Here is a 26042-nt window from a genome sequence, read left to right on the forward strand (position 1 = left end):
GCTCCGCCCCTTCCCCGCCGCTCGCGTCACGTGGGGGCGCCGCCGCTCCGCCCCCGCCGCGCGCCCCGCCCGGGGTCATGTGACAACGGCGGCGCCAAGATGGCGGCGCCCAGGCAGGTGGGTCGGGGCCGGGCGGCGGGGCCGCGCGGGGAGGGCGGCGAGGCCGCGGAGCCGCTCCGGGACCAGCTGCGGGCCGCGATCCCCGGCACGCTCCCTGCCGCGCTGCGGCTCCCGGTGGCGATGGCCGCGGGAAGAGGAGGCGGAGGGCGGCGCGGAAGGACGCGGCGAGGGCATCCCGCAGCGCTACGGCGCACACAGGGAAAAGAGGGAGCAGAGAGGTGCTGCAGCCCAGGGGAGGGTCACCTCAGCGGGAAGCTTCCGCACCCAGAGCAGGTCACGACGGGGGCAGAGTTGAGGCGGAGTCCCCTCCGGTCTGTGCGGCTCGGGGGCGCTGAGCAGCTCAGCGTTCCCTGGGAGGGCGGAGGAAGGAGCTGCAGCAGGCACAAGCAAGTGAAGTCGTTCAGCAGGGAAACACGGCCGAGGCTGAGGACTCGGCAGCTTTCTGAGCTGCTGTGTCAGCACAGGAGGGCTGCGTCTCGCTGGGTGCAGCTCTGCCCTGCAGCCCAGCTGGCCCGTGGCCTGCTGGGGGAGGCTGCCCTCCAGCGCTGCTGAGGCTTAGCACCAGAGCTGGCAGCGTTGCAGAAGGGTTGGACTCGGTGATCCTGAAGGTCTTTCCCAAGAGGAATGACTCTGACTCCGTGAGCCTGACCCCGGCTGCGTTACAAGGTTCACTGCGGAGCCTTTCTCACCGTCGCTTTGTTTGCTCTTTCCTTGTTTCGAGTAGGGATTGCAGTAGCACGAGAGGGAGTTGCTCCTGATGGACCCCAAGTGAGCCCTGCAGGGCGCCTGGGGACGAGTCGCAAAGCTGGAGCCGCCCGGGGCTGGAGCCATGTCGAACAAGGCCGTGCTGGCAGAGTCCCTGGTGGTGTTTGCCGTGGTGCTGCTGGTGCACGCCGCGGTGTGGGACAGGTTCTCCTGGTGCGCCCTGGCCCTGGCCGTCCAGGCCTTCTACGTGCAGTTCAAGTGGGACCGGCTGCTGCAGCTGGGGGGCGCCGTGTTCCAGTTCCGGACGGCGGCCAACAGCGGCCTCCTGCCGGCCAGCATGGTCGCCCCCCTGCTGGGCATAGTGATGAAGGAGCGGTGCGAGGCCGCGGGCATGGTGTACCTGGAGCGCCTGGGCGTGGTGGTGGCCTCCGCCGGCATGCTGGTGGCCCTCTTCCTGTCGGTGCTGGCGCTGGGCATCACGAAGCCGCTGCCCACCAACACCTGCGTGCTGAGCGGGGCGGCCGGCAGCCTCATCCTCTACACCATGAAGCGCTCCCTGGCGGTGGCGGAGGTGATCGAGGTGCTGGAGGTGCTGCTGATCTTCGTCTACCTCAGCATGGTCCTGCTGTACCTCCTGCCGCGCTGCTTCACGCCCGGCGAGGCGCTGCTGGTGCTGGGAGCCCTCAGCTTCGCGCTCAGCCGGCTCATCAAGCGCTCCCTCGCCGCCCCCGAGGGCAGGGCCGACCCCAGCGACGTCCTGCTGCTGGTGGCGGTGGTCGGCGCTGTCCTGCTGGGGCTCTTCTTCGCCGTCCTCTTCCTCTTCCTGGACTCGGGGACGTGGATCTCCTCCCTCTTCTTCCACACGATGACGGCGGTGCTGGGCCTGGGGCTCCTGGTGCCCTGGCTGCAGCGCCTCATCCAGAGGAACCCTTTGCTCTGGCTGCCGCAGTTCCTCTTCCAGAGCCAGGCCCGGGTCTGCCTGCTGGGGTACTGGGCCCTGCTGGCCGCCTCGGCCTGCGCCCTCGTGCTCTACCACAACGCCAAGCGGGCGTCCGGCGCCAAGAAGCACCAGGCCTCCACCGCCACCAGGAAGTGTTTCCACCTCATTGTGGTAGCCACCTACGTGCCAGGGCTGGTCCTGGACCGCCAGCTGCTGCGCGTGGCGGCGGCGCTCTGCCTGGCGCTGCTGCTGCTGCTGGAGTACGTTCGCTACTTCCGCATCAAGCCCTTCGGCCAGGCCCTGCGGCAGCTGCTCTCCCTCTTCCTGGACGAGAGGGACAGCGGCCCTCTGATCCTGACTCACATCTACCTCCTCCTGGGCATGTCCCTCCCCGTGTGGCTGTTCCCCAGAGCCTGTGCTCCTAAAGGGGCTTTGTCTGGGGCAGGGGCCCTGGTGCCCTACTCGGGGGTGCTGGCAGTAGGGGTGGGAGACGCCGTGGCCTCTGTCTTTGGCAGTACCATGGGGGAAATCAAATGGCCAGGGACAAAGAAGACCTTCGAGGGGACCATGACAGCTATCTTTGCTCAGCTGATTGCTGTGGCTCTGATCCTCATCTTTGACAGCAGTGTCAGCCTCAACTCCAGCTACGCCTGGATCCTGGCAGCAGTCAGCTTGGTTTCCCTGCTGGAGGCTTACACCACCCAGATCGACAACCTGCTGCTGCCCCTCTACCTCCAGGTGCTGCTGATGGCCTAGAGGCGCTGCAGGGGGGCTCAGGGCTGGGCCTAGAGGCGCTGCAGGGGGGGCTCAGGGCTGGGCCAGGCGCTGCAGAGGGGGCTCAGGGCTGGGCCAGGCGCTGCAGGGGGGCTCAGGGCTGGGCCAGGCGCTGCAGGGGGGGCTCAGGGCTGGGCCAGGCGCTGCAGGGGGGCTCAGGGCTGGGCCAGGCGCTGCAGGGGGGCTCAGGCCTGGGCCAGGCGCTGCAGGGGGGCTCAGGGCTGGGCCAGGCGCTGCAGGGGGGGCTCAGGGCTGGGCCAGGCGCTGCAGGGGGGCTCAGGGCTGGGCCAGGCGCTGCAGGGGGGCTCAGGGCTGGGCCAGGCGCTGCAGGGGGGCAGTTACTGAAGTTGTTAAACACAGAGGTAGCAGAGAGCTGTCCTGGAGGGGTTGGGTGCCCTGTGTAAAGCAGGGGGAGTTGCTGTCTGTTCTCCCAGGCTCACAGCCACTACTGATTAAAGTTATTTGTGTGTTGTTTTCCCACTGAAGTTTCTTCTGGCTGCCCCTCCAGGCTGGCACTGCAGCAGTGCCAGGGAAATCGCACCCCAGGGCCCCTCCCCAGCTTGGGACACAGACCTGGATGTGATTTGGGCTTCCCCTGGGGGGTAGCAGCTGCTCCTGTGCACACTGAGGGCTCAAGGCTGGCAGCAGGCACCTTGGTGCTGGCCCTGGCTGCTGGGAGGAGGTCAGATTGAGGCTTCCTCAAAGAAGAGATGAGGAAGAAAAGAAAAACCAAGCCCAAAGCCTGAGTTCTCCTTTTCATCCCTCTCAGGGCAGGGCAGGCTGACTGTGAGAGCAGGGTCCCTGCTCCCCTTGCCCAGGAGGGGCTGAGCTCAACCACAATGATTCAAGCAGGACAGAGCTGAGGGCAGGAGCCAGGCAGCCACCTCCCTGTGACAGCTGCACTGCCAGGGCATGCAGCAGGCAGGCTCTGGGCTGGAGCAGAGGATGCTGAGCACCTGCAAGGAGAATCCTGCACTGGTCCCAGCCAAGGTGCAAAGGTCTTTATTGGTCTGTTCTGGAGCCTGAAGTGTCCTCAGCCAAGGGGCTGGGTGGCTGTGCTCATGCTGCAGGAGCTGCATTCAGCTGTGCCCTGGGGAGAATTCAGCTGTGAGGGTTGTGTGTGAAGGGAACACAAAGCAAGGAGCAGGAAGGGACATCCTCAGCTACTGCCTCCAGGAGCCAACCACTGCTTCAAGTGTAGAGAGATGGAAAGGGCAGCTCAGGAGTTGGCTGGAGCCTAGGAGGCAAGGGAGAGGTGAAAGAGCCCTTCAGAGGCTGTGGCAGCTCTCCAGGTGTGCAGTCAGTGCCAGCTGGGCACTGCCCCCCGGAGCTACTGCGGCCCCCAGGAGCTGCGGCCCCCCCAGCAGTGCCTCTGGCTGGCATCTCCTCACCAGTTCTCCTGGCTCCAGCTGGTGTCCTTGGCCTCCATCACGTGGAAGGTGAATGCGTGGCGAGAGGCCTGGGAGCTGTTCAGGTCACTCTTGTGGACAACTTCCCCGTGGATGAGGATGAGCCCCCCTGGAGGGAAGGGAGCCCCCAGCCTGCTCTGGGCCAGCTGTCAGCTTTAGGGGGGCAGGGAGGGGACAGGGGGGAGGTCCAGCCCCGGCTCCTTGGTTCCCCGGAGCAGGGCCGGGGCTGGGCTTTACCTTTGCGTGTGGGCAGGGCCACGAACCGGCTCTGGTCGTAGGCTGGCTCCGACCCCACGAAGCGCACGCAGGGCAAGGTGCCCGGAGGCGCCCGGACCATCCTGCGGGAGACCCCAGCTGCGGGCCGGGAGAGCAGCATCAGGGAGAGCAGCAGCGCCGTGCGGGCGGCAGCGCCGTGCGGGCGGCAGCGCCGTGCGGGCGGCAGCGCCGTGCGGGCGGCAGCGCCGTGCGGGCGGCAGCGCCGTGCGGGCAGGGCGGCAGCAGCTGCCCTGCTTGTCCCTGAGTCCTTAGCTGCGCGGTTGATGCTGGAGGTCGGTGGTCTCACAGATCTTCGCTGGCCCAAACGATTCCATGGGGCTGACAACTCCCACCCCCTCCCCACCTCGCGTTTGCCTTCCTGGCCCCCTCCGCGCATGGCAGCACAGCGCTGCAGGGCAGCCCCCAGGCAGCAGCACCAGCGGGCAGGGCACGTCCCCACGCCCCCCACCCCCAGGCAGGGCCAGGGGCAGGGTCCCTGCAGGGAGCAGAGCCTCACAGGTGTGGGAGCCGGGGATGAACCACAGGCAGCCGTTCTCCTGCGTCGCATCCTCCAGCGCGATCCAGAAGCCCAGGACCCTGCCCAGGGGCTCCGTGTGCAGGAAGGTGGCATCCTGGTGGGGGGTGACTGCAAAGGGACGAGGGTTGGGGTCTGTTAACGCTCAAGGGGCTCAGCAGGCAGCTGCCTCCTTCCCCCTGGCCTCCTGCCTTGCCCACCAGCACCTGCCAGGAAATGCCAGCTCCAATGCCAGGAGCGGCAGCAGCTCCTGGCTCACCTCTGGCTGCTGTCTAACACTTCTGAGAAGGTTTGGACCACAAAACTCAGAGGCTGGGGTCTGGCTCTGAGCCTTTTTCCTGGTCCTGCCTTCCCAGGAGGGCACTGCTTGCAGTGTGGCAAAGGACACAAACCTCACCTTCACCACCGATGCCAGGCTGCTGCAGGGACAGAAAAGGGAGGAGTGAGAAGAGCCTCAGACCTGCCCCCAGCAGGGCCCCGGGGTGAGCTGGGTACCTTGAAGATGTACATGCTCTGCACCACCACTGGCCTCTCCAGGCCCAGCTGTCTGCTCAGTTCCTGCAAGGAAACTCCCCAGGATTGGCATTGGCTGGGCACTGCACCACCAAGCAGCTTTACTTGAAGAGATTTCAGTTTCCTCTGTCCTTGGGAGGCTGAAAGCCTGAGCTGAAGGAGCTGGGGAGCAGCCAGAGCTCACCTGCACCTTGGAGCTGTGAGTGATTTGCTTGAAGACTGGGTCGTGAGCATGCAGGGCTGAGGGGAAGGCAAGGAGCAGGTTGAAGGCTTCAGCAGCACAGGGAGCCTGGCAGCTGCCAGCACCCAGCTGCAGAGAGCCAGGGCAGATCAAGCTCAGGCAGAAGCCTCCATCCCTCCCAGGACTGGAGGCCTGTGGGTTGCCACCCCAAGGTGACACAACACTTGCAGGCGTGGCACTGGCAGCCCAGCCAGCAGGGCAGGGGACACAGGGCACAGTCTGACCTGTACTGGCTGTGCCCAGCCCTGGGCTCTGGCTCTGCCAGAGCAGATCCCTGACAGGAGAGAGAGCAGGGCTGAAGTCCAGGGCTTCACCCCTGGGTGACTCTGAGCTATGCAGAGCTGAGAGCCCTCCTGGAAGGCTGCTTCTGGAAACAGCCACAGCAGAGCCAGGGGCAGCACAGAGCTGCGGAGCCCTGGGCAGAAGCTGCCTGAATTTAATGCAGAGGCCCAGAGCAAGGAGGCTGCAGAGGTGTGGGGGGAAGGCAGGGGGGCAGGGGGCAAGGCTGTGGTCTTTGGTGCAGGTTTCCCCAGAAGGCTCAAGGAAGCAGCAGCTGAAGTCACTTCTCTGCTCAGAGGCTTTGCCAAGGCACCTCATGGTCAGCAGGTCTGGAGAAATCCTGCTCCTGAGGACCACCTCCCCCTGCCCACCCCCCCAGAGCTCATCCTTCCAACATACCATGGCCAATCTTGCTGATGGATTTCTCCTTGGGAATCAGGAAGTTCCCTGTCAAACAAACCCCAGCACCTCGTTTGCAGGGCAGGAGTTGTCCCTGCAGCTGGAGCCTGGCCCCTGGGCCCTGCCCCAGCTTGCTCCTTCCCCTCCTGCAGCTGGCTCAGGCCAGGCCTTACCTTTCTCATCCAGAGCTCCTTTCTCGAAGAAGAATCTAATTTTGTCTCCACTGGTCAGGAAATAGTCTGAGCTCCCCTGCCAGGGAGGAGAGGCCAGTGAGGACAGCGTCCTTCTGAAGGCACCAACCCTCCCAGGTGCCAAGACTCACCTGCATCTTGCTCCCACCAAGCAGCAGTGTAAGCAAAGCACAGGCAATGAAAGTCCTGCTCGGGAGGCTGCTCACAACCTGGGCACCCCCTGGGGCTCCACAGGAGCCTCCCACAGCGACCACCCCTGTGCTGGCTACCTGGGAGATCATCTCTCTGTCTGCAGGACGAGTCCCAGGTGGTCTGTGAGAGCTGCTTGTGGCTGCCAGGGGCCCTAGCTGGGGGCTGGCAGCAGCTCCTCCTCCTTCACCCTCTGCTAGCAGCTCAGAGCCCTGGCAGCGCTGCCTCCAGCCAGCGATCAGCTGTGCTCCCCCAGAGCCCTTTCCCTGTCTCCCTCCAGCTCCCTGGGGACATCCCTGCCCTCCTCCGTACCTGTGCCTGGAGCTGTTCGTCCTCCTTGGTGGAGAACTGGGTGCGGCAGTGCGCCGGCACCTCCATGGCCGCCACGATGCTCTGGATCCGGCTCCTCATGCGGTCGCACTCCTCTGCCGTGAAAAACTGCTCCAGGACGAGGAAGCCATCCTCGTGGAACTGCAAGAGACAGGGAGGCTGCTCCCCAGAGCCCTCGGGGGAGGCAGTGCAAGGCGAGAGAGCAGCTCCGGCCCTTCGCGGTGCCTCAGCTCCCTGTGCAAAGCGTCCTGGCCCCGGCCCCGGCCCCGCAGCCCGCTCCGGGCTCTCCTCTCGCTCCGAGAGCTCCAATCCTGCTGAGGCTTCGCTGCCGCACAGCTAAGAGCAACAAACCTCAACCCCCCCGGTCCTCACAGCAGAGAAGTCATCACCGCTGGAGCCTCTGCGGCTGAAGGAGCTCTCAGCCAAGAGTGCAACCAGCAGCAATCAACCACAGCCTGGTGCCAGGGCAGCCAGCCCCTGTGCCAGCTGAGTGAGGCTGGCAGAGAGGGGCTCACAGCCCAGCAGCAGCCAGGTTTCTGCACGGGCTGCAGGGAGTTGTCTTCTCCGAGGGAACAGCCCCCGGGGTGCTCCCAGGACTGCTGCAGGATGATCCCTTGCCCGGGCACCGCTGGCACCGCTGCTCCCGATATAGAACTGCCAGGGATTATCCCCGCAGGCAGATCCGAGCTCGCCACGGGAGCAGCGCAGCAAGGACAGAAGGGCACCAGAGCAATGTGCCCAAGAGCTCCGCGGTACAAGTTACCCTCCGGAAGGGTTCTGGCCACAACGAAGTCCTCACACTGCAGCGTTTGCCGGGCAGAGCTCTGGAGGAGCCGGGCACCAGCTGCCCAGCAGTGCCCGCCCCAGGCGCTGCCCCCGGCCGCGCTCCCCCCGGGCTGCAGCTCCTCACCTTTTGGATCTGGTGCTGGGTGACAGCCGCCATCGGGGCGCACGCTCCCAGGACCCCGGCGGCAGCAGCAGGATGGCCCCAGGCCGGGCAGGGCTGGCACCAGGCCGGGCAGGGCTGGCTGCCCGCCCCTCCACGTGACCCTTCCCCAGCAAGCGATGGGAGCGGCCGCGGGCAGCAGGGCTCCTGCCCAGCCTCCGGGCGCTGACCCTGGCAGGGGCACTCCGGGCTGCAGAGCTTCGGCTCCCGGTGCTGCTCCTCCTGCCGGGGTGCAGCCACAGCCTGGATTCGCTTCCTGACGGCCCGGAGCCGCCAGCCGTTAATGAGCAGCCCAGACCCCAACCCAGAGCAGCGGAGCTGCAAGCGCGGCCAGCAGCCAAATAAGGAACAGAAACAAGATCCGAGGGGGCGAAAAGGGCTGAAAGCTTTGAAACAAATTTGAAGTGACTCAGGCTCTTGCAGAGCTCCTTCAGCTCAGTCACAGAACCGTGGAATCAGCTTGGCTGGAAAACACTTTCAAGATCAGAACCCAAGCAGTACCCCCAGCACTGCCAGGGCATCACCAAGCACCAGCCCTCAGCACCACATCTCCGTGGCTTGGAAGCTGTCTTGGGAAGGTCCTCTCCAGGAGGCAGCAGCCCTGGGGAGACTCCCACACACCCCCAGGCCCCCTCTGCCTTGCCTGCATCTCCATGCCATGGACTTCTCATTCCCAGTCCTGTTTTCCCAGCAGCCACCTCCACTGCCCTCTCACCATGACTTCAGAAGCTGCTTTAGCTCATACACAACAGCAAACCACAACTTTCCTGTCCTCTGGACTGTTTTGAGCAGTGTAAACAGCACCAGAGGACAACTGATTGCATCAGCAGGGAGATGCAACCCTCCTGCTGCAGAGCTTCCACCAGAGCCTGTCCCCAGGAGCCCAGCAGCTCTCTGCCCCTCCAGACCTGCTCCTGTTTTGAGGCTTAGAAAGCCTTTTTCAGCGAGAGGAAAGCCACCTCCACCACATTATGCCCAGAACAAGTCAAAGAGAAGGATCTCAGCTCTGGAAATGCCTTCTCCCCCAGTGAGCTTGTCAAAGGAAGGCAGAAAGCCCTTGGACAAAGCTGGGAAGTGACCTGACCCTCTTTTCCTTCCCCTCCCTAAGCTCTTTTGCAGACAGCTTCTGCCCCAGCCCCGCAGGGACGCTGCACTTCTGGCAAGCTCCATCGGAGGCTGCCAGAGCCCAGCCCACCCCACGCCTGTGTGAGAGGTGAAGGAGCAGGGACACAGCAGCAGCAGCGTCTCCAAAGGCTGGCACCGTGCTGCCGCTGAAAGCCTCTGGAGCCAGCCCAGCCTGCCAGCTCTCCACTCCTGCCAGAACTGCAGCTGCTGGAGCTGCCAGGGCGCTTGGGGAAGCAAAACTCTCAGCTAGATCTCTTCTCACCTCTCCTGGACTCTGTGCTATGATCAGCAGCAGGTGAGAGAATGTTGAATGGGAAGAGCAGAGGCCCCAGGAGGATCCCAGTGCTGCTAAGCAGCCTGCCAGGAGCTGTGGTGCTGGCACGGGGCACAGCGGCTGCTCTGCAGCCCTGCCTGCAGTCACCAAGGGCAGCACTCTGCCACCAGCAGGTTACAAATAAAAGTCATCAGGAAAAAAATTCCTCTTCTCAGCCCCCAGCAAGGTAAAGAGCTTCTGGTGCAGCAGGGCTGGAGGCTCTTCCTGCAAAGCCCAGCACTGCTCCAGCTGCCTCTGTGCTTTCCAGGGAGCTGCAGTGATCAGGGCTAAAAGTCTCTTCCCCACAGAGCAGTGCTTCACCCGGGGGCTCTCTCCCCTCACTGTGCTGATGGCCTGCAGGCACCCAGCAGGCTCCAGTTTTCTTCCCCTCTTTCCTTTCACTCAGCTTCCAAGAGCTGGCAAAGCCTTGCCCAGAGGAGCTGCAGTCCAAGGCAGCCCTGGGTGACAAGGGACACTTTGTCCTCCTCTCACTTCAGCCCTGCTAAGCAGTGCAGCAGAACTCCTCAGTGCCAAGCTGCACCCAAAGCCCCCCCAGCCTGCACACCACCTCTGGTCCTGCAGGGGGGCACTGCCACTGTGCTCCAGTCTGGGACAAGGAAGAAGTGAGCTGCACAAACTCAGAGACGCTGCCTGCAGCACCTGCAGCTGGAGCGGTGCCTGAGCTGGGCAGGCAGCAGGAGACACTGCAGGGACCTCTGAGCAGAGCTGGCTGCAGGCTCCATTCCCATGGCAACAGGCAGAGCCCTCCCCCACCTCAGGCCCCCTCCCTCTCCTCGGGAGGAGGCTGCAGTGTGGGGCCCCAGCAGCTGGGGTCTGCAGCGCTGCAGCTGAGCTGCAGTGATGGTGAACACCTAAGGCAGCCCCAGCCTGGGGCTGAGCCCTGTGCTGGACCTCTCCTGTTCGCCTCTGCAGCAGGAGCCTCACAGTCCATGGAGATTCCTGGGGTGAGTCAAAGACTCCAACAGTGCTGCACAACGGAATGCCCAACTCCTGCCCTCTGCAGAGCAGGGTCCTGAAGGGCCAAGGGCCTCTGCCTACAGGAAACTGGGGAAAAGCAGCCAGAAAGGGAGATGCAAGTGAAAAATGGCAACTTTTGCTCATGTCCAACCCCACACAGGCTGCCAGGGAACACAACAGCTGAGCTGGAGCTGCTGTCACCCAGCTGCCCAAACAGCCCCCACAGAACGAGCAGCAGGGCTCCCAGACACCACCCAAATGTCACCCAGCACCACCCCCACCTCACCTCCACCTCACCCCCGCACCACCCCCACCTCACCTCCGCTCTCCTGTGGCTGCCAAGCCACAGCCCAGCCGCGGGCTCGCAGGAGGGCAGTGAGCAATGCCTGAGGCATGAGCAGCTCTCAAGTGACTCAGGCCCCTCAGCCCCCTTCTCATTCCAGCTCTTCCAGGAAGCTTTCCCTCATTGTTCAGTAAAATTCCTTCCAAGGGCACAGAGGGCAGGGGAATTCCAGAGCCCCTGAGCCGAACCTTTCCTGGTGTGACTCCACACAGGTCCACCTCTGCTGCAGGGCAGCAACTCAGCACAGCTGAGAGGACTCTGGGTGAGATTCCAGAGGCTTTCCTGCAGCAGCTGAACAAAGCCAGCACCGAAGGAGGGGGAGAGGCCTGAGGCTCACAGTGCCCTTCTCCAGCTCTGCTCCATGTGCTGCTGGGAGGGAGGCAGGACAGAACCCCCTGGCACATGAGCAGAGAAGCTGCAGGACCCAACCAGTGTGGGGGAAAAGTCTCCTATTGAAATGCAGGAGAAGAGAGAAGTGAAGCAAGAGCTTTGCTAGGGAGCATCACCCCAGCCCTGCCCTGGGTGAGGTGACTCAGGTGTGCAGTGACCTGCTCCCAGGTGAGGAAATCTCTGCATGGCTGAAAGACAAAGGATGGGAGGAAGGGAGCGGCCAGGGCCACACAGGAGCTGCTCCCAAGCCCTGGCAGCCAAACAGCACAGAACAAAAGGTGAAAATCCTTTGCCCTTCCAGTCCTGCCAAGGCCACCATGCACCAGAGCCCAGGGCTCTGCCCAGCAGCCATCATGCTCCAGCACCACCTCATAGCACAGGGCAAAGGAAAAGGTTCCCAACAGAACCCAAACAGCACCAGGAGGACCTGCCTGGAGAGCAGAGCCACTGCAGCTCAGCCTGAAGCCAGCCCTGCTTTGCCTCAGGAGCATCAAGTCCTTTCTGCCCTCTGCCCACCCAAACTGCCTGTGCCAGGAGGAGCACAACCCAGGCAGCCCCAGCCCTGCCCTCAGCCCCCAGCAGCACTCCCAGCTCCCTCAGCAGCAGATCTCCTGGGTTTCAATGCAGCTTTATTGAAGCAGCTGAACATCACCAAATCCAGAGCCCAGGGAAGGTTGTTCAGCATCTTTAGTGTATGGGTTCCATATCTTACAGCTGATGAAGACAGTCCCAGGGTGCCCCAGCAGCCAGGGAGCAGCAGGGTTGGCAAAACAGGGCACAGGCTGGCAGCTGGCCAGAAGCTGCTCTGGAGAGGGCTGCAGCTTCCCCTTCTGTACACACAGGAGGCCTCCAACCTCCCCTCAGCTCACAGCACTTCCCCCTGCAGCCAAGCTGCTGGCCTGATGCAGAGCCAGAAGCTGCAGGTCCTTCAGCCTCCTCCTCCTGATGGGCAAGAGCAGGCCTGGGGTATATGGCAGCCCCCCCTTGGCCACCCCACCCAGGCAGGTGATTATCAGAAGCTGTGATGAGTGATCTGCCTCTGCCAGGGCAGAGGGCTGGGGTCTGCCAGACAACACCAAACAGCTCAGAGCTGCTTTAGTGAAGCCTGCAGTGCCCCAGGGGTCTGAGCAGCTCAGTCCAGAGAGGATTCTCACACTGCTCCTTAACACTGGGGGAAAGGGGAAGAGAGACGACAGAGGTTTCTTTTCCAGCACCAAGCTCAGTCAGCATTGGCCTCTTGCTTAGGTCAAGGTGGCACAGGAAGTGGCAGCTGCTGAAGTGAGGAGGACAACAGAATCACCAAGCAGCTCTGGAGACTGAACTATGACAAACAGGGGCACAGCAAACAGGGGAAGTGCAAGAAGTGCAGAGGAAGCCAAACTGCCCCTGCTGGCTACCACCACCAGTCCCAGCAGACAGCCAGCACTGCCAGTCTGTGCCCATTTCTGGTGGCTGGCAACACACCAGGCCCTGGAGCAGCCTAAACACTTTGAAAGCCAAACCCTGAAGCAGCTCAGTGCTTCCAGGAGAGCAGACAGCCCAAGTGCCTTTGTCCAGGCCTTCCCCCTACGAGCCCAAGCCCCCACTGCAGAAGAGAGGGAAGCTCTGGAGCTGTCAGTCAGTGCCTCCAGCACAGCAGCTGGAGTGATGCTGTGTGACCTACTCAGCAGCACACAGCACCTGGGGCTGGTCAAATAGTGCAATTTGAAACGAGCAGATGGAGGTGGAGGGGTTTGGGTCCTCCTCCAGGGGCAGAGGAGAGGATCTGGAGTGCAAAGGGGAAAGACACTTAAGTAAAAAAGCAAAAGGAAAGCAGCTCCTGCAGAGAGGCTGGGGGGGGCTGGGGGCAGCTTCTCCCCCAGGCCCTGATGCCAGCATCCAGCTGAAGTCAGCTGTGTCCTGCCCACCTCACCACCCAGATCTGAGCCAGCAGGGACAGTCCCAGGTGCATGGCCCTGGGGGTCCAGGCCTCCAAGAGTCTCTTGCTGCCTGCTCACAGGGCTCTGGCCGGCCTCAGTCCCTGGCACACGTCAGACCTGCTCGCAGCAATTCCCCTCCGGGCCGAGGCCATTCTCTTCTCACCAGCGGCGTCCAGCTCCGGGCACAGGAGCTCCTCAGTCCCCCTGGTCACAGGGCATCTGCCCTGGCCTCACCCTGAGCCCAGGCTGCCCCCCTCCTGCCTCCCAGGCAAGAAGCCCTCACCGAGTGCCCTTGGTCTGGGCCCTGCTGGCCAGGCTGGCGGCGGAGGGGGCAGAGGGGTCCGGAACGGCCTCTCGGCTCCTCCTGGCTCCTCAGGGGCTCTGTCCTCCGCCCCGGGCTTCAGGCCTGCTCCTTGTCGGCCCTCCAGAGCCGCTCCTTGACCTCCAGGGGCAGGGTGTTGAAGAGGTCCTCCTCCACCACCAGGCCGCTGCGCTTGAGCAGGGGGCAGTCGCCCAGCTCCACGGGCAGGCACTCCAGGCGGTTCCCCCGCAGCTCGATCTGCGCCAGGCTGCTCAGCTCCCCCACGCGCGACGGCAGCGACCCCAGCACGTTGTTGCCCAGGTGCAGCGTCCGCAGCTTGCGGCACTGGAACAGCTCCGGGGGCAGGCTCTCGATCTGCAGGGAGACAGAGTCAGGCAGGGGCTCGCAGCTGACACCCCACACCCCCCCCCTGCCCCCAGCTGAGCTCCTGCCGCCCCCCGCGGGGGCTGCTCCCTGCCGCCCCCCCCCCCCCGCGGGGGCTGCTCCCTGCCTCCCCCCCCGCAGGGGCTGCTCCCTGCCCCCCCCCCGCAGGGGCTGCTCCCTGCCCCCAGCTGAGCTCCTGCCGCCCCTCCCGGGGCTGCTCCCTGCCCCCCCCCTGCAGGGGCTGCTCCATGCCGCCCCCCCCCCCCGGGGCTGCTCCCTGCCGCCCCCCCCCCCGGCCGAGCTCCCTGCCCCCCCCCGCCGGGGCTGCTCCCTGCCCCCGGGCATCCCTCTTCAGACACCGCTGCCCTGCAGCAGGGCCCCAGCGAGGGTGGCCGAAGGGGAAGGCCTCACCAGGGGCAGCATCAGAGGACCTGAAGGCTGCTCCCAGCCTCTCCTCCGGGGTTTGCTCCCCTCCATCCCAACCCCTTTGCAGCACCACTGGCTCCCAGCCCTCAGCAGCCAGCGGGGGGCTGGGGTTACGCTGCCCTTCGCCAGGGCTCCCAGCTCAGCTGCACTCGGAGCAGGGGCTCCGTGGGTACCACTCCAGGCCTCTGGGACTGTTCCTCCATCCTTTCTGTGATGCTTTGACACATTGCAGCCTCCCAGCTCCAAGGCTCAGGGTTCTGCCAGTGCCCAAACACAACACAATGCAGCCACCAGCTGTTAGCTTTCCACCACCACCTTCCTGCATCCATGAGTCACTAATTCACCAAGGCTCATTTCTAGGAAGGCTTTTAACAGCCCAGGCCTCCCAGAGAGCTTCTAGGAAAGCAACACAGCCCAGGGTTAACAAAGAGCAGGCAGCAATCCAGCACTGTCCCCACAGCCCAAGGGCTCAGCTTGGAGACTCTTTGTCCTTGCAGGCAGCCTGAGCTGTGTGCTGCCATCGTGGCTCAGGCTGCAAGAGTCCCAAATGAGATGGAGCCCGAGGAGAAGCCAGGAGGAGCCCAGAGCAGGCAAACAGCTCAGCCACTGCTGCTGCTCCTGCAGAGCCCACTGCAAGCAGCAGCCTGCAGCAAATGCCCACAGGCTGCTGCAAGCAGCACAGCTCCTGCAGGAACAGCACTGGGCGAGGAGGGGGTCTCAGGCAGCCTGTGTCCCACCATGGCCCACCCCAGCCAGCTCCACCAGTGTCTGTCTGCTAGGAGACACCTGAGTATTCCTGGCCTTGGGAATGCTTCGTGCTGTCACTGCTCACACTGAGCAGCCAGGCTGCCAGAGCCCCAGGGCAGCTCTGGCCTTGCCCAGGCACCTGAGGAGGATGCCAACAGCTCAGCTGTGCCAGCAGCTTCTGCTTCAGAGCTGCAGCAAAGGCTGCACAGCACAGCCCTGAACTTCCAGAGACTGCCTCCAAAGCCTGGCTGGACCTGAGGAGCCCTGCAAACCCCTGAGCTGCCCCCAGCAACCCCAGCCCCGACCCAGGAGCTGTTCCCTGGCAAGGCCAAAGCACAGCAGCACTGCTGCACCCCAGCAGGCAGCCCTGAGGGTCCTGGTGCAGGGCAGGGCAAACCAGGCCTGTTCCAGGACAGTTCTGCTGTGTGCTCCCAGAACCACCCAGGAGCCACCAGCCACATCTGCCTGCAGCCTGGAGCGGTGCCAGAGCCTCCTGCAGCCTCAGGAGGCAGCAAACTGCCAGGAAGCCTCCCAGGAGGGTGACAGAGGCTCAGCACAGCTCAGCACAGCTCCTCAGAGGTGAAAGGCTCCAGAACAAGAGCTGCTGGGGCCTGGAGGCATCTGCAGCCTTCTGCCCTGGGCAGAGCCCTCAGCAGCTAGGCCTGGAGGGTCCGGCCGGGGGTGCCAGGGGCGCCCAGCCCCGGGCCCCTTACCCTGTTGGCCGTGACTGCCAGGCTCTGGAGGTTCTGCAGCAGCCCCACGTCGGGGGGGATGGCGGTCAGGTTGTTGTGGCTGAGGTCCAGGTAGCGCAGCTTGCGGCAGTAGAAGAGCTGCGTGGGGATCTTCTCGATCTTGTTGCGGTTCAGGTAGAGGCGCTCCAGGTTGGTCAGGTTGCCGATCTGCATGGGGATGTAGGCGATGTGGTTGTACCACAGCTTAAGGCAGGTGAGGCGGTGCAGGTGCTGGAAGCTGATGATCTCCTCGATGGTCTTCAGGTTGTTGTCCTTCAGGTCTATCTCCTGCAGGTTGTGGAGGCTGAAGATGGAGTGCGGGATGCGCTCCAGGTCGCAGCGGATCAGCTCCAGCTCCGTCAGGTTGACCATCTTCTTCAGGCTGTTGAGCACGATCAGCTTGGTGCCCTCGTTGTTGATGGAGAGCTTCTGGAGGTGCACGCCCACGTCCGTCACCACCTGGGGCAGCTTGGTGAGGTTGCTCTTCAGCCTCAGCACCTTCAGCCTCTTCAGCTCCCTCAGCCCGTCGATGACGATGTAGCGGTTGTTCTCGGCGCTCAGGTTCCCCGTCAGGTGGAGCTCCTCCAGGGTCTTCAGGCTGTAGATCCACAGAGGGATCTCCTTGATGTCTGTGAACTTGATGTGCAGGGACTTGAGGTTCTCCCTCAGGAAGGCCAGGGCCGGGGCCTCGATCTTGGCGGCCGTGTGGTAGAGCCACAGCTCCTTGAGGCTGGTGAGCTGGGCGATGCTGGGCGGGATGGTGACGTCGGGGATCAGCTCCAGCTTCAGCACCTCCAGCTCGATCAGGTCGAAGACGGTGTCGGGGATGCCGCTGAGCATGAAGAGATGCAGCTCCAGCTTGTCCTGGGAGTTCTTGGTGATCCTCTGGCGCAGCTTCTCCAGCGTCCACTCGTTGTTGAGGTTGAGCTGGCGCAGCTTGTTCTCGCTCACCTCGGAGAGGAAGACGGCGAAGCGCTTGGAGTAGAGGGGGTCGTACTGGTCGATGAGGTGCAGCATGAAGGCGAAGTCGTTCTTCACGTCGGGGATGTCGCTGTAGCTGCTCTCCTCGCGGATGGACTCGAAGGAGTACTTCTTGAGCGAGCGCCGCAGCATCCACCACAGCGTGTACATGCAGATCAGGCCGTAGAAGATCACCAGGCTGATGTAGAAGGAGGCCAGGATCTTGAAGAGCGTGGCCAGGGGGTGCGCGCAGCGGTACATGCGGTAGCCGGTCAGGCTCTCGATGTCCACCTTGCAGTCCACGTCGAAGGTGATGTTGTTGACGTAGTAGACAGTGTAGCAGATGATGAGGATGAACTTGATCACCTTGATGATGGTCTGCCTCATGTAGAGCCGGTACACGATGTCCCCCTCCTCCACGTGCGTGCGGAACTTCTTCACCTTCTCGAAGAGGGCCTTGGCCTGCTCCCCCTCCTTCTTGTCCAGCACGCCGGTCTCGGAGCGGTCCACGATGCCCTGCTCCAGCCGAGACTTGGTCCTCTGCAGCATGGGCACGGTGGCCTCCACGTCCTCGCTGACCGTGGAGGACTTCTTGTCCATGGAGCCGTTCATCTTGCCGAAGGCGGGCTTGGTGTCGCTCTCCTCCACCACCGTCTCGGACAGGGCGCGCGTCGTCCAGGGCGAGTCGAAGCACTTCAGCAGGATGGACACAAAGTGCTCCAGCTTGGAGCTGGTCCTGGGGAACTTGAACCAGAAGTTGCTGCAGGCCAGGAAGATGAGGGTGTGCAGCAGCACCAGGTAGGGGAAGTACTTGGCAAACCAGTGCAGGCGGTTCTCGTAGCACACCGCGTCCACGTAGTTGTACTGGTGCCGGTCCAGCTCGTAGCGGATGCCGGTGGGCCCCACCTCGGCCGGGCTGGTGTTGTGGTAGGGGCGCTCCGGGGCCGCCCAGCCCCTGACCGACTCATTGCAGGAGTCCTTGGTCACCCACTTGCAGGGCAGGCAGATCATCTTGTCCTGGGTGACCTGCAGCGTGCCCCCAAAGACGGCGATCATCAGCATGACGATGGAGATGTAGTCGGTGAAGACGTCCCACCAGGGCTTGAGGATGCGGTAGGCAGGCTGCGTGTCGGCGAAGTAGCGCAGCTCCGTCACCGGGATCATGGCGGCCCTGCGGGGAGAGGGCGTGGGCACGGGGCACCCTGCGGGGAGAGGGCCTGGGCACGGGGCACCCGGCCTGGGCAGGGGGCACCCTGCGGGGAGAGGGCGTGGGCAGGGGGCACCCAGCCTGGGCAGGGGGCACCCAGCGGGGAGAGGGCGTGGGCACGGGGCACCCGGCCTGGGCATGGGGCACCCAGCGGGGAGAGGGCCTGGGCAGGGGGCACCTGGCCTGGGCACGGGGCACCCTGTGGGGAGAGGGCGTGGGCATGGGGCACCCAGCCTGGGCACAGGGCACCCGGCGGGGAGAGGGCGTGGGCAGGGGGCACCCGGCGGGGAGAGGGCCCGGGCACGGGGCACCCAGCCTGGGCACAGGGCACCCGGCGGGGAGAGGGCCTGGGCAGGGGGCACCCGGCGGGGAGAGGGCCCGGGCACGGGGCACCCAGCCTGGGCACAGGGATTGTGATGCCCCTGCAGGGCACCCTGCCCCAGCTGCTCCTCACAGGGCTGCAGGAAGCAGGCAGGGCAGGGCAGGGATTAGCCAGGGCCAGTCTCAGGTCACCCCAGGACACGCAAGCAAAGCTGCCAGCAGTCTGCTGGGGCTGGGGTCCCTGCTGCTGTGCCCCCCCAGAGGAGCTGCCACCAACCATCAGCACTGGCACCTTCAGCCTGGCACCTTCAGCCCACTTCAAGCTCACAGGGCAGAGCAGGCTGTGGGTGTTCACTGCTGCCCCTTGGGATCTGATGCCAGGGCTGAGGAGTCACAGTGACAACACCCAGGCACGGGGCAGGGCTGGCAGCAGTCTGCTGCTGGGAAAGGACAAAGCTGCACCTGAGGTGTTCTCAGAGCACAGAGGGAAGGCAGAGGAGCTCCTCCCAGCACAGCTATGGTCCCTGGGACTCGATGGGACTCAACATCCCACTGGCAAAGCAAGCTGGGCAAGGGCACAGCGCTGCCTGGCAGCTCCACTCTCCCTTCCCTCAGCTCTGGCTTCCTCCCTTTGCATTAGCTCCCCAAGATCAGTCACTGGGCTGCGACCCTGCAGCAGCTGCTCTTGGCCTCCCTGACTTCAGCTGCAGAGGAAGAGACACTTAGGAGGAGTTCACTTCCCTGAGCAGCTACCCCCACCCAGGGCTCCTCTCAGCTGGGATTTGAGTGTCACAAAGGAACTCCAAAGGTTCTGGGAAGCAGAGGCCTCGTGGCTCAGACTCCCAGATGAAAGCTGAGCACATTCTGCACAAGCCACAGCAGCCCAAAGTGCTCCCTGCGGAGCCCCCTCCTCACTCCTGCCTCAGCCCAAGGGCTTCAGCCCTTCCCCTCCCCACCAAGAGCCCTCCCCTTCCCCTGCCCAGCCTCCACTCCTCCCAGAGCTCCTTCCCCCTCCCTCAGTGCTTCCCCTTGGAGGCTGCTGGCAGCCCTTGCTGCTTACCCACAGCAGGGTGGGTGGAATCTGGAAGCTGTGGTCTCCTGGCCAAGGTACTTCCAGCCTGGCCTCAAGGTGTGCCCAGCTCCTTCTCCAGAAGGCTCTGGTACCAGGAAGGAAAGCAGCAAGCAGGCAGCTCAGCTGCTCCCAGCCCTACCTGCAGCTCCCTGGGGCAGGTCTCTGCACCCAAGGCCAGGACCTGAGCGTCCCAGGACAGCTCAGCGCCGGCAGGGTGGGGCAGGAAACCTCCTGCCTTCCAGTAACAGTGCCAGGGGCACTGGAGGGGAAGGGCAGGCACAGCAAGGGCCTGCTGCTCCTGGCACCACTGCAGACCCTGTGCACCAGAAGGACACCAATAAAGCCAGAGCCACCTCTGCAGGAGCTGGAGCTGCCAGGCCTCACCTCATGGCACTCTCAGCACCAGCAGATGCTTGAGAGAGAATATGGGAAGTCCCCTCCCCCCCCCCAGCCTCCCACCCCTGCAATCCACTCCTGGACCTCAGAGAGTCCTGCAGCAGGATGCAAAATGCCTTCTGCATCTCATGGGCTCTGTTTTGCCATCCCTCCAGGGCAGCTCCAGTTGCAACCCTCTCCCCCCTGGACCAGAGCAGCTCCACTGCAACTCAGAGAAGTCAGACTGCCAGGAGCCACCTCTGTCTCCTGGTGTCCCCCACACAGCAGGGCCCTTCCCACTGGGACTGGGAAGGAAGCAAGCAGGCAGCTGGGAGGGAGCCTCCCAACGAGCACACAGGCAGCAGGACTGAGATTTACCTGGAGGACCTTCCCCTGGCACAGGGACAAGCCCTGCACAGACAGCTGGCCCAAAGGAGAACAGGACTGCAGAGCTCACAGCAGCTGCAGCTTCCACCCCTCACCTGCAGGAGCTCCCCGAAAGCAGAGAGGTTCTCTGCACCTCGGTGCTGTGCTGCTGCCAGGGGAGGCAGCCCTGGGGCACAGCTCTGCACCTCACAGCTCCACAGCCTCCACTGCACAGGTTCTCAGGTCTCTGTGGGCGAGTGCAGAGCAAGAGCCAGGCAGTGCTGGCAGCTCTCACCCCTCAGAAGGCCAGGGGAGCAGGGGGCTGTTTGTGTGCTGCCAGCATCAGAGGTGGAGAAGGGAAACCCTTCCCCTGCCCAGATGGAGCCCTGGCTGACAACGAGCTGCAACATGCTGCAGTCAGTCTTCCCCACAGCACAGCTTCCCTGCCCAGCATGCTGCCACCTGAAAGCCCTCAAAGGGCATAACAGAGCCCTTTGTGCTAAGAGCAGGAAGGGCAGAGCTCTGCTGGCCAGGAAGGGGGCAGGGGATTTATGGTCTCCTCCCCCTGTGCTTACTGGGCCCAGAATCAAAAGCAAAGAAAGGCTGAAACAGAGCTGCTTTGAGGCACACCTCAGGACACCTTCCCAGCACAAGGGCAGCCACAGGATCCCCTGCAGAGCCCCAAGGCAGAAGATGGCACAACTCAAAGAGATTTTGTCCTCTGCTGTTCAGGAACACACAGCAGTGAAGCCAGCACCAAAGCCATGGCCAAGCAACCATCCCCCCCCAGCAGGCCCCTGCTGCACTGACAGCCCCCCGGGGCCAGGAGCCTCTGAGGCAGAGCAATGCATCTGGAGTTTATCAGGGCTGGCACCGAGCACTGCTGCAGCAGCTCCTGCCTGCCACAGCAGCAGGCTCAGGGCAGGACCCTGCACTATCACAGCCACCCATGCAGCCCCCTGGCTTGGCCTGCCACAGCTGGCAGCACTCTGGGCAGCCTGCCAGCACCATCAGGGACTGTGGTGGTGCCACACAGCCATGGACACTGCCAATGAGCTGCACTTCAGAGGCAGACCAGAGGGGAAGGTCTGTGCCAGTTTACAAACAGGCCACAGGCTCCCATCCAGAGTCCTCTGCTCCTTGCCATACACAAAGATGCTTCAAGGACAGGGCAGCAGAGCTTGCCTGGGCAAGGTGCCACTGCCTCGTGGCACCAGGGAACTCTCCTGCAAGGCCTGGGGCAGGGGGTTGGAGGCATCCTGCGGTAGCTGCTCAGGGCAGCAGCAACAGCAGCAGGCTACCAGCATTTCACCCCAGCAGGGGGAAGAGGCAGAGGGAAGGTAACCAACTGCTCTCATCTGGAGACAGGAAGAAGGCAGAGAGCAGAGCTCTGACTAACAAGCAGAGACCAAGAGTGAGCAGAAACTCTCAGGCAGGGATAATCCTTGCTGGTTGTTGACAGACTGCCACAACATGCACAGCTCCATGGGTGTGCCACAGCTGCTTCCAAGCCAGCAAAGATGAAAGAAGCTGCAGCTGAGAGCAGAGCAAATAAAGCAGGACATCAGCTACCAGCACAGCAAGATCCAGCCCCACTCTGGGGAAGGAGAGGACCCAACACCTTCACCACCCCCTGTGAGTCCTGCCTCAGCACCACCACTTCTGAGACCCTGGCTGGGACCCCCAGCTCAGAACACTGCACATTACCTTGGGACCACCTAACCCTTCCTCACCAGCAGCTGACAGGAGCAAGGCTCTAAGGCAGAGCCTGAGGAGCAGGCTGGGGCAGCAGCAGCCTCAGCTGTGACCTGCCAAGGTAATTTTATAGCAGATGTGAACAATGCTCAGTCACAAGGCAGCACTGCTTTGAAAGCAGACCATGACTGGATGCTTTTAGCTTCAAATGCAGTCTCACAGCAGCAGGAGGGAATGCACAGTCCAGCTGCATGACCTGCAGTGCGAGCTGCAGCACAAAATGCATGCAGCAGAGCAGCAGTGTAAGGAAGAGGCTGCCTGGAAGCATGCAGGGGCTGCAGCCTGGGACCTGCCTGCCCAGAGCCAGCCTGCAAAGCCTGAACCGAGGCTCCCACTGCCCCAAGGAGGCTCCCCCCACTCAGCTGAACAAACGACTCTGTGATCATCACCAGAACAGCAGCCAGGCACCCACCCACCCCCACAACCCTCCTCCCTGCCTCACCACTCACCTGACCTTGCACCTCTGCTTTCCTAGACCCCAGCAAGGCTCAGCTCAGCACCAGCAGTGAGCTCTACTCCCCTTGAAGCTCTCTACTGAACAAAAGCCTTCCTCAGAAGGTGGAGGGATCACACAGAGGCCTCGCTAAGCCTGCTCCAATCACACAGCAACAGCACAACTGCTCACACATCTGACCCCACTGCTTACTGAACGACATCAAAATAGCCCCAGAGAGCCAGAGCCTCTGCCTGGAGGCCTGCAGCAGGCACTGGAGTGCAGTCAGCTCTCAGCAGCACTGCAGGCCCTGCACAGGTCAGACACAGGCTCCCAACACATGGTAAGCCTTGAGGAAGTGTTTGTGCACAGGCCAGGCTGAGCTTCCCAAGCACCAGCAGCACAACAAACACAGCAGAGAGCTGCCAGGACACCAGCCAGGGCCTCAGGCAAGGCTCAGGAGCTCCTGACTCCTGGAGGCAGCACTCTGCACACCTCTGCTCAGGACAGTGCCCAGCTGGGCAGCATTCCCCACCCCAAAGCCCAGCACAGAGCTCTGCAGCACCTCTCACTGCTCCTCCTCAGGAACCCAGGGACTGGGAGTTTCTTGCAACTGGTTTCTGTCGTTGCCTCACTGCCACCCACGCAGGTGACTCGCCAGGGCTCTGCCTGGGAGCTGGCCACCCCACACAGCACCCACGGGAGCAGCTCCAAGCTGGGCAGCTCCTGCCGCCGGGCTGGCTCCCCTCGGGCATCAGCCAGCACACCGCTCCCCGGGCAGCCTTCAGGCAGCTGCTGCTGGGGCCAGGGTTTGCGTGGCCAGGAGCTGATGGATGTGCGAATGGACAGCAGTTAGAGGCCACTCCGGACAAGGCTCAGCTCCTTTGTGCTATCTCCAGGCTGACTCAGGGCTCACAATGCAAGCGGCACACCTCCACTCTCCCCACAGCACCTCCCATCAAGCACCTTCCCTCCCGCTGCTCACCACCCGCTGCTCCACAGCCGCCTTTGAGGAACCTCCTGCTAATTCCTCTGGCTCGGCCGCTGGCCTCCAGCCCTTACCCTGCAGCTGGGTTCTGCTATCTGCACTCCAGTGCCGTGTGCTGGAAGGGACGGCAGCTCCTGCGCGCTGGGTGCCGAGCCCGGGCCGGAGAGTCGCATTCCCCACACGCCATGGGAGCAGCTGCCCTGCGGGGAGACAGACAGACGGACAGCGTCGGAGAGGGGCGGCTCGCAGGGCACCCCGCGGGGAAACAGCCGGTGAAGGACAGAGGCTCACAGAGGCTCGCTGGTTAGCAGGAGTTGGTGCCCCGATACCCAGGCAGGTAGGAACAGCTCTAAGAGCTAAACAGAACTTGAGGAGGAAGCAATCTACTGCTCCACCAGCAAGCGCCTGGGAGCAGCTCCTGCAGACACAGTAAACATCACCAGTCCCAGCCTGGCAGGGCCAGACCGACCTCCTGGAAGAACAAACTCCTCTAGAGGGGAAAAGAGGTCACTGGCTTGGCTACCCCGCGCCTGAAAAAGCACAATTGTTCCTCTGGCTGCTGCTACCAGGAGGGCAGCTCACGGCCCTCAGCACTCCAGAGCCGGGCAGCTCTTCCCTCCCAACACATCTACCAGCAGGGATCCTTCTGAAGTGCCCCAAGCTCCGCACCACCGACAGGACTCAGCAGGGGTCTGGTCCTGGCCGCACGTCAGCAGGGCCATGGGAAGGGAGGGAGCAGAGCCGAGGCGTCCCCAGCGCCCAGCCCTGCAGGAGCGGACTGCGGAGCCTCGGGAAGCCTCCGGCCACCGACAGGGAAAGGAGGAGACGTCGCGGGGCACAACCCAGCCCGTACCGGTGAAAAGGCTCAGGGTTAGGCTCCTCCTGCTCCCCAGGGTCCGGCGGATTTTGGAGCGACGCCGGTGCCACCAGAGCTCCCCGGTGTGAGCCGTGCCCGGCTGCGGCAAGCGCCGCGTCCCAGGGAGAGGACTCCCTGACCTTCCCTCCGCTGCTCCCGGGCAGCGGCGCGGCCCCAGCCCCGAGCCCGAGCACCTCGGGGCCGCCGCACACAGCCCCAGGCAGCCTGCCAGCCACGCCGCCCCCCGAGCGGGCACCACGGCGTCCCCGGGGGGATATAAACAACCCCGGGGGCGGCCGCACCGCTGCCGATGACCGGCGCGGGGCTTCCCGAGGGGACAGTCGGCACACAGGAACGGCTCTGCCTCGCCCCACGGACACGGGGGGGCCGCCCGCCCCGGCTCGCCGCCTGCCCGGGGGACGCGGAGGAAGGAATCCCTGCCCCGTTAGTCAGCAAATCCTCCCTGTCCGCCCGGGCGCTGCGCGGGGGGCACCAGCGCTCAGACCCCACCCGCCCGCCGCGCCCCCGCGGACCCCGGCCCCAAGCCTGCGTACCGCGGGGTGCGGTCCGGTCCGGTCCCGTCCCCTCTCGGCCGCCCCGCCCCACCCCGTGACACGTCCCCGCAGCCCCGCCTGCCCGTCCCCGGACCACCGCGGGTTGCGCGGCGGCCGCCGGAGCGCAGCACCCCGCCGCCGGTACCCACCTGCCGCCTCGGCCCCCGCCCGCCCTCACGCCGGTTCCTTTTGTTCGCACCGCACCGCACCGCGAGGCCCCACCCCGGAACTGACCTCACCCGCCCAGCATGGCCGCCACCAGCCCGGCCCGCCGCCGGAGCTGCGAGAGAGGGCGCCGCCATCTTGGGAGCGGGCATGACGACAGCGCCGCGCCGCCATTTTTGTGCGAGACGCAGCAGGGCAATGAGGCGCGGGAGGGGCGGGGCCGTGAAGGCGGGAGGGCCATCTTGGTGAGGGGCAGCGTCTAAAATGGAGACCCTTAAAGGGGCCGCCGCCACTCCAGCCTCGGCGTTGGGCAGGCGAAGGGGACGGCAGGGAGCTGAGTGCCTTCACCTGCCGTGAGCTGCCCTGCAGTCCAGAATTGACTCTTTCTATACAAAATAAAGCCCACAAAGCGTCGTGCCCTGATTCATTCACACGGATGGGTAAAAAACTACAGCTGCAGTGCCCTGGCATCGCCTGGCTTCAGTTCTAGCCCCTTGCTGTGGTTCAAGCTCATGAAGCCCGGGGAAAGTCCAGCAGGGCTCCTGGCGGCAGGAGCGGCAGCCTGGCGTGGCAGGAGGAGATGTGCAACGCGAACCCTGTGGCACTTGAAGAGAGCAGGCTGTGAGTCACCGCAGGGATTTGGCTCTGCCTGACTCACTGCAGGGCGCTGCGCAGCATCACTTTGGTGACAGTCCACTAAGGGTGGCCCAAAGTCCTTCGCTATCATTTCATTAGCTGTGAGTGCTCAGAGCAGCCAGCGTTACCCTGCACTCACCGGTGGCCGCTGCTGGAGTGCAAGGAGCCTGCCGGGCTGCCCGGCAGCGCTGTGGAACTTGGTGGCATCCTGTAGTTGTAGGCACAGGACCTGTACCCGAGCAGCTGTGAGCCCCCTGCCACAGGACCCTGCCGTGGACACTCAGCAGCCCAGGGCAACAGATGGATGTTAAATCTATCAGTAAGGGACAAGGTTTGTGCCTGGGCGCAGGTTTTGAATCAACATCAGCTGGGGGAATTTTCTCCCAGTTCTGCAGCACAAGCTCAGCCTCAGCCCTGTCCTGCTCCTCACAGCTGTGTGCACAGCACCCAGCAAGTCCTGCTCAATCTCGGGACACGAGGGGAAGGACCTCGTTACTGTGGAACCAATACAGAGGCCAAATCCTGACACAGAGGAGCTCCTGTCCCTCCTCCTCTCTCCTCCCTGCTGTGGCCCTGCCCAGGTCTCTGTGTCTCTGCAGTGCCTTCAGGGCTCATGCCCAGCCTGACCTGGCACAGCTCAGCTCACGCAGCTCACAGAAACTCTCCACTGCCAGGCTGCCTTCCTGATAACCGAGCAAGTGAGCTCAGCTCAGGGAGACACCGACCGGGGAGGGTGCGAGGCTGGTGGAGGAAGGGCCGAAGCAAAGGGCAGAGAGGGCAGCAGGAGGGCACTGAGCTGTCGGACGGCGCAGAACCTGCCCTGCTGACAGCAGCAGACGGCAGCTCTCCTTCCAGCTGTTTGTGTCAGAGC

The 26042-nt window shown here is 63.7% G+C and overlaps 3 protein-coding genes across 8 annotated transcripts; 1 reads left to right on the forward strand and 2 right to left on the reverse strand.

Moving 5' to 3' along the window:
- The first annotated feature begins 70 nt into the window (after positions 1-70).
- On the forward strand, positions 71-2585 carry DOLK (dolichol kinase). Its single transcript, XM_068155624.1, has 2 exons — positions 71-117; positions 845-2585. The coding sequence occupies exon 2, from the start codon at positions 950-952 to the stop codon at positions 2519-2521; it is 1572 nt and encodes a 523-aa protein (XP_068011725.1). The 5' UTR covers positions 71-117; positions 845-949; the 3' UTR covers positions 2522-2585.
- Positions 2586-3525: 940 nt separating this feature from the next.
- On the reverse strand, positions 3526-8100 carry PHYHD1 (phytanoyl-CoA dioxygenase domain containing 1). Of its 4 annotated transcripts, none has more exons than XM_068156049.1 (11): positions 7791-8100; positions 6863-7021; positions 6344-6419; positions 6171-6218; positions 5436-5491; positions 5234-5296; positions 5136-5154; positions 4721-4849; positions 4186-4302; positions 3931-4057; positions 3526-3776 (listed from the first exon to the last, which is right to left on the reverse strand). In XM_068156049.1, the coding sequence occupies exons 1-11, from the start codon at positions 7821-7823 to the stop codon at positions 3731-3733; spliced, it is 873 nt and encodes a 290-aa protein (XP_068012150.1). In that variant the 5' UTR covers positions 7824-8100; the 3' UTR covers positions 3526-3730. The 4 variants fall into 4 exon arrangements, with proteins under 4 accessions (XP_068012150.1, XP_068012149.1, XP_068012152.1 ...); XM_068156048.1 differs by having other exon boundaries at positions 5136-5157; positions 7791-8099; XM_068156051.1 differs by lacking the exon at positions 7791-8100 and adding an exon at positions 7232-7459 and having other exon boundaries at positions 5136-5157.
- A 3487-nt stretch (positions 8101-11587) lies between these two features.
- On the reverse strand, positions 11588-24586 carry LRRC8A (leucine rich repeat containing 8 VRAC subunit A). Of its 3 annotated transcripts, none has more exons than XM_068156052.1 (4): positions 24520-24586; positions 23035-23160; positions 15466-17614; positions 11588-13570 (listed from the first exon to the last, which is right to left on the reverse strand). In XM_068156052.1, exons 3-4 carry the CDS (start codon positions 17605-17607, stop codon positions 13295-13297), a joined length of 2418 nt encoding a protein of 805 aa, XP_068012153.1. In that variant the 5' UTR covers positions 17608-17614; positions 23035-23160; positions 24520-24586; the 3' UTR covers positions 11588-13294. The 3 variants fall into 3 exon arrangements, with proteins under 3 accessions (XP_068012153.1, XP_068012155.1, XP_068012154.1); XM_068156054.1 differs by lacking the exon at positions 24520-24586 and adding an exon at positions 24371-24388; XM_068156053.1 differs by lacking the exon at positions 24520-24586 and adding an exon at positions 23814-23888.
- Positions 24587-26042: the final 1456 nt, after the last annotated feature.

The sequence above is a fragment of the Melanerpes formicivorus genome, unplaced genomic scaffold (genome assembly GCF_026170545.1).
Source record: "Melanerpes formicivorus ecotype bairdi unplaced genomic scaffold, bMelFor1.0.p_v2 SCAF_33, whole genome shotgun sequence".
In the NCBI taxonomy this organism is placed as follows: domain Eukaryota; kingdom Metazoa; phylum Chordata; class Aves; order Piciformes; family Picidae; genus Melanerpes; species Melanerpes formicivorus.